At 40.9% G+C, this 7,107-nt stretch overlaps 1 protein-coding gene across 1 annotated transcript; it reads right to left on the reverse strand.

Moving 5' to 3' along the window:
• Positions 1–4,685: 4,685 nt before the first annotated feature.
• On the reverse strand, positions 4,686–6,173 carry LOC126727960 (uncharacterized). The gene has a single exon (XM_050433855.1). It carries the CDS (start codon positions 6,171–6,173, stop codon positions 4,686–4,688), a length of 1,488 nt encoding a protein of 495 aa, XP_050289812.1.
• Between the last annotated feature and the right edge of the window lie 934 nt (positions 6,174–7,107).

A 7,107-nucleotide genomic window follows, 5' to 3' on the forward strand; every position in this document is an offset into this window, starting at 1 on the left:
CCTCTACCTTCTTCATTTTTCTCACAGCAGCCTTGGCCACCCTTGTGTACTCACCCGACTTCTCCAGGAGTGAGTTATAATTCTCTTGAAGATTGGCTGTGCTTTCATCTTCTTCAGCATCTGATTCTTCAACAATTCCCAGTGATTCTTCATCACTATGTTCTCCAAGGTCTCGTACAAGTAGATTCAACTCGTCTGAAGACTCAACATGAGCAATAGTCATAAAAGCTGAGTAGTTCCCCTCTCCATCACAGCTTTCTTCAGATTCTGAGTCGGATGAATCCGAGTCACTTAATGTTGTGGCATACACTTTGCCTTTCGATTTCAAATAATTCGGACATTCTTTCTTAAAGTGTCCATGCCCGTTACATTCGAAACAAGTGACACCTTGTGTGGGTTGGAATTCTTTTCCATCTTTCTTTTTGAATTCCCTTTTCTCCCTTCCAGAACTTTGGAATTTTCTTTTATCATCAAATTTGCCATTATTTTGAATTTCAAGAACTTCCTGAAATTTTTAACAAGGTATGCAACATCTTTGTCAACTACATCTTCTCCCGAAGAGTCTTGATCTTCCACCTTCTCATTAATGGTCTTAAGAGCAAGAGATTTACTCTTCCGTTGATTGGGCAGCGACATCTCATAAGTCTGAAGAGAACCAACCAGCTCCTGGACTTTGATGTCATCAAGGTCCTTGCTCTCTTCAATCGCTGTCACTTTAGCACAAAAACTTTTCGGCAAAGATCAAAGGATCTTCCTTACAATTTTAGAATCCTCTGTTTTCTCCCCTAAATTGAACTTGCTGACAACCACCTCATTTAGCTTCCCATAGAAAGAGTCAAATGACTCATCCTCACTCATTTTGAGCTCCTCAAACCGAGTGGTCAGCATTTGCAACTTGGTATCTTTCACTTTCTTCGTGCCTTCGTAGGTGGTTTCGAATATCTCCCATGCTTCTTTGGCAACAGTAATGTGAGAAATCCTGTGAAATTCATCTGGAGACACACCACAGAAAATAGCATTGAGTACTTTACTGTTAGCATTAGATGCAGCAAGTGCTGCCTTATCCCATGTGGATTTTGCTGCCTCAGGTCTGGTCCAACCAATCTCAATAGCATCCCAAACAGATTCATCAATAGAACACAGAAAAGCTCTCATGCGAACTTTCCAAAAAGCATAATTACTACCATCAAAATACGGAGGTGCATTTAGGGATTGAGACCGATCCATCTCAAAAGGGAGTCAAGGATCACACAATGGTATTGAAACCAATAAGAGTGTACCTGCTCTGATACCAATTGAAAGTTCAAATATGTGTATAAACACGCTTGAACGTTTAGACCCCCAAATTACAACTTAACCAATTCAAGCATTATGTCAAACAACTAGTGTGCGGAAACTTAACATAAGCTATAATATAGAATTGGTAAAACTATCTAAGCCAAATTAAAATCACAACCCACAGTAGATAATAAAAAGGCAAAGATAAAGAGGAAGGAAGATGCAAACACAAAGACAACACGCGATGTGTTATCGAAGAGGAAACCGAAGCCCTCGGCGTATAGCTTTCTCATAGTAATGAAAATGGTGAGAACCAGGTTTGGTAAAATGCCTCTCAAGGATTTGACAATAGAGAGGAAGAGAGTTGAGGAATTTGAAGAGACTCTAATGTATAGATTGTGGGTGAATCAATCTTGTTTTTCTTTTGAGTTTCTCTCTCAAAATTCTCTCTGGAAGCTCTCTTACAATCGTGGGTAAAAGGGGTATTTATACTGGAGTGGGAGAGGAATGTGAAACATCAGGTTTTACAAAACATGGGTGGCTCGCGGCTTGACCTCGCGGCTTGACTAAGTCGCGAGATCCAGTCGCAAGATAACCGTATGGCCAGTTGTCCTGTTTTGTCATGTAGTGCTCCAGCTAGCATGACTGTTCACCTTCCGGCATGCTTGGCACGTGTGCTTCGTCTGGCGGCTAGCAGCCGCGAGTCACCCGCGAGGCCAAGCCGCGAGTCTCTGTTTTCTTGCACACTCTTGAGCAAACTTCACTCTATCTCACTCACTACCTTTACATCAAACCCACCTAAATACAGGGTTACTAAATGCTGAAATACAAGGAAATTTGGCACGGAATAAAGCTAATAAGATGGTTGAATAAATTCAACCTTACAGACTTGCTAAACTGATTGGAGAGAAGGGGATCAACTACAAAATGAAATATAGAATGACTAATATATATGTATATATATATATATTTTTTTTTTTTGGACCAGGGGGCCCGAGCCCCCACCAGGGTCTGTCCCTAGCCACATTAAAGGCATAACAAAGAAATTGTGAAATAGTTTGTAACAAAGGAGTACTCAATTTCGTATTGGAGACCGTTTTAGTTTAGTCAAAATAATGATATATTTCGGTACTGGTTAATATTGGTATACTGTTTCGGAGTTAGCGCTATATATTATTTATGTATTTATTAGTCAAATTTTATATAATTTATTAACAAAACTTAATAGTTTTTAAAATGTATATAGATGTAATTACTACTAATACTAGTTTGCTACTAATAATAATAATAATTTACCCCTACAACTAAGCTTTTGCATAATATAAATAAATAAATAAATATATATATATATATATATGTTTTATTGGGAACTAGTACTGCATCTATTACATTTTTTTTTTTTTTGAGGAAGACACGTAACATATTTTATTCAGATAAGCCTAATAAATCGGCTTGAAGTACATCATGAAAATGTGAAGGAATATCCTCCATCCAAACTAACAAATCCGGTATGCCAACTGCATGTCTAGCCAGATTATGAGCTAAATTATTACAATCCCTCTTAACATGAGAGTAATGTAATTCTTCAAAATGTCTAGATAAATTTTTGGCCTCCTCAATGATCAATCCCATTGGAGTTAGCAGCCTTCCTTCCCCCATTAACCCTTTGATAACAGACAAAGAATCACCCTCAAGTACTACCCTTTTCACCCCCACGTCCAAAGCAAAAAACAGAGCCCATGCCGCAGCCTTTGCCTCAACATCCTCACTGCCTAGCTCCTGGTGCACCGGTTTTGAGCATGAGGCAATCACAGAGCCCTGGTGATCTTTTATAACGACTCCAATGCCGGACTTCTTTTCATGTTTGAAGACGGCGCCATCGAAATTTATTTTGAAAAGCTCCGATGGTGGTGGCCTCCAAAAAGTTCTGGTATTCCGGTTCTGCTGCACTGGAATAGTCACAGGAAGTTGCCGAGCTTGATATTCGGCTAGCCAAGACTTTGAAATCTGAGGGATTTGGTGAAGTGAGTCCGCCGATTGGTTGAGACGAACCCGGTTCCGCTGGTTCCAGATTGTCCAAGCCGTTACAGCAAAGACCTCTGTTTGATGGTTGTTTGCAATTAACCACGACAGCAGCTCCTTGAAGGTCATGAACTGAACATCACACCTGCAATTCCAAAGCTCCAAGTTCGACCACACCGTGTCTAGTTCTGGGCAGGACCACATAGCATGCAATGAGTCTTCATCATGGCCGTGACATCTAACACAGTCTGAGTCCGTTGCAATAGTTCGACGGAATAGTGCCTTCTTCGTCGGCATAGCTTCACGGCATGCACGCCAAAGCAGTGTTTTCACCTTGGGGGGAATTCGGAGTGACCATATTCCATTCCACAGTTTCTTTTCTTCATTTACAGAGACTTGTGGTGCAGCAGGCAGCTCCTCATCCATTTTTAAGAATTTATAACCGGTCTTGCAACTATAGTGACCATTGCTTGAGTGAGGCCAATATAGGATATCTTCGGAAGCTCCACTACTTAAGGGGATGGTCTTGATTAGCTCTGCCTCCTCTGCACTGAACAGACCGTGTAGCATCTCTTCATCCCACCTTCTCGTACTTGGGTCTATAAGAATATCAACTCTAGAGTTTTCAAAATCTGTCAAGGGAGAAGAAAGTACTTGTGGTGGATGTTTTCTTGGTAGCCAATGATCTTGCCAAATTCGAATTTTTTTTCCATCACCGACTCTCCATCTAGCTCCCCTTCGAATGACATCCCTCCCTACAAGTATGCTCCTCCAAGCATAAGACCCCATCCTTGATTCCTTGGCCTCCATAATGGTTGAATTTGGAAAGAACCGCGCCTTGAACACTTTGTAGAAAAGGGAATTATGATTATGCAAGAGCCTCCACGCTTGCTTTGCTAATAGAGAGTCATTGAATTTTGCTAAGTCTCTAAAGCCCATGCCACCCACTCCTTTGGCTTTAGTCAACTCATCCCACTTGACCCAATGTATCTTCCTTCGATCTCCACGTTGTCCCCACCAAAATTTTTTAATCATGGTCTCAATTTCATTGCACAGACCGATTGGAATTTTGAAACATCCCATGGTGTATGTGGGGATGGCTTGGATAACGGATTTTATCAATACCTCCCTACCGGCTTGTGAAAGTAACTTCCCTTCCCATCCTTGAAGTTTTCTCCACACACGCTCCTTAATGTAATTGAAACTTGCTTTTTTCCTTTTCCCCACAAAGGATGGTAGACCCAAGTACTTCTCATATTGCATAATTTCTGGTACACCCCATGCCTCTTTAATTTGCTCCTTTAAGACTTCATTGGTTGATTTGCTGAAAAACAATGCTGTCTTGCTTCTATTTATTTTTTGGCCAGAAGCAAACTCATAGGCATTTAAAATCTCCAATACTTTGCCACACTCCTCCATTGTTGCCCTGAATTTAGCCACATGAGGATGGAGGCAGTAACATCATGATTAACGGTTCCCCAAAAGTGTTGGTAGAAAAGAGGTGGCATTCCGTCTGGACCAGGGGCTTTGAGGGGAGCCATTTGATTCAAAGCCACTTCTACTTCATGTACTTCAAATTTCTTGCATAATAGGGCATTCATCTCATCAGTAATCACCCTAGGTACACACTCCCATACCTGTGAAGAATCCAACTGACCCGTGGAGTTGAAAAGTGAATGGTAGTAGCTTACAAGAATTTCTGTAAATTCTTCCGGGTTGGTCTTCCATGCACCTTCTTCATCTCTCATACCTTCAATCAAATTTTTTCGGTACCTTTTTGTAGCACAACTATGAAAGTACCTTGAATTTTTATCCCCCTGTCTTGCCCATAAAACTCTTGATCTTTGTGCCCACATTGTCGCCTCCTTATCCCGCCATTCTTCAATTTCCTTTCTTAGTTCTCTAATTCTAGTATTGTCACCCCTAAGAATTGCCTCCTCCTCAGCCTTGGGTAGAAGTTTTTTCAATTTTTCCAACTCCCTTCTTACATTCCCAAACACATTCTTCTCCCACCAACCCAAATCCCTTCCACATTTTTCAACTCTACCTACAATCCCTTCCAAAGATTCATTATCACACCTATTCCACACTGCTTCAACAATTTCAGAACACCCCGGATTTGACAACCACGTTTCTTCAAACCTAAACACTTTCTTCCTTTTAGGAGGATCCAATCCTGAGAACACGATGAGGATTGGGTTGTGATCCGAAGAATCACACCTTAAATTGTGAACCCTTGTACCAGGAAATTTTAGAAACCAATTATTAGTGGCCAAACCCCGGTTTAGTCTCTCCCATATTGAGTTACCATTATCATAATGTCTAGCCCATGTGAATTTTGGTCCCACATACCCCAAATCCATAAACCCACATTCGTCTAACACTTCTCTAAACAACTGCATTTGATTATGGGGTCTTAGAGCTCCTCCCACCTTTTCATCTTGTTTAATTATCTCATTAAAATCCCCAAAGCATAACCAAGGTACTTCAGATTGAGAATTGAGATACCTGAGCTTATCCCATGCCTCTGATCTTCTTACTGTATCAGGCTCACCATAGAATCCGGTTAGCCTCCATTCATTTTTGGAACCCCCATCTACGATAGCATCAATATAATATTTGCACGACCCCACTACTGACAGATTTATTGACGACTTCCAAAACAAAGCCAAGCCACCACCTCTACCCTCCCGTGGAACCACCCATCTATGATCATAATCCATGCTTCTTTGTACAATCTCCAGCCTTGCATCATCTGTAAGTGTCTCAGCCACAAACACTACAGAGGGATCTTTTGCCCGTGTCAACTCCACAAGCTCTCTCCCTGTACGTAGGTTCCCAAGCCCACGACAGTTCCAGGCTAGGCAACTCATTGCTCCTGGCGGGGCTGAACATCAGCCTCCGCCAATATACTAGATGCCTCCTCACCATTCTCCGCAATCTGAAGGCGTTTGGAAAACAATTCTACATGGTCATCGGTACTCACATATTGTCTCTTCTTTCCTGTAATTTTTTCTGTTGGTTTACTCAGACCTTTGGTGGCTGGCCTATCTCTGCGTGTCCAAACAGGGAGAACACGTTTCGGTTGGTCCGAAATTCTAGTGGGCGTAACCCTAGCCGGCTCACATTTGTTTTGGCCGTTTGTCTCTTCAGAAGAATTCCCATAATTAATTCCCACAAACGGCTGTCTTTCTTTTTTTGGCGCCTTACCCTCTTCATTTCCCATTGATTGCACCATATCTGGATTAATTGCTCCCATATCCGGATATTTTTCCTTTCCTGGCCTGTCACCCACGTATTCTCTCATTGATTGCACCGTTGCAGCATTTGTTGACTTCTCTACACTTTTGGATGCTTCAGGTAAGTCATTAAACACCGAATTATAAGCAGGCGTCATTAAACACGTATTACATTAGTTCCACTATTTATACTAAGAATATATTCAATTTACATCTCATTAATGTTTCTATCCTTTTAATAATAATAATAATAATAATAATAATAATAAAAAGTACAAAGCCGTGTGATGTCAAAAAGACAATTTGAAAAGTTAACTTCCATTTTTTTTTTTACAAGATAGAATTTTTATTCTAACCTAATCTAAGTATATATGTATGTAAAACTCCTTCTTAGAGATAGGGGTGGCAAAATAAGCCCAAACCCATTTGCCCACCCAAACTCACCCACTCTAATTGAACCCAAATCCACCCAATTATTAGTTGGGTTAAATGGGTATCAACCCAATTAGACCCAATGATTATTGGGTTTTAACTAAAAACCCACTGGGCCCCATTTAACCCAAAAATA

This window comes from Quercus robur, chromosome 5 (assembly GCF_932294415.1).
Source record: "Quercus robur chromosome 5, dhQueRobu3.1, whole genome shotgun sequence".
Taxonomy (NCBI): Eukaryota; Viridiplantae; Streptophyta; class Magnoliopsida; order Fagales; family Fagaceae; genus Quercus; species Quercus robur.

Bases quoted from the DNA above. Each gene is read 5' to 3' on its own strand.
- LOC126727960 (XM_050433855.1), bottom strand. From the start codon at position 6,173: ATGAGTTGCCTAGCCTGGAACTGTCGTGGGCTTGGGAACCTACGTACA.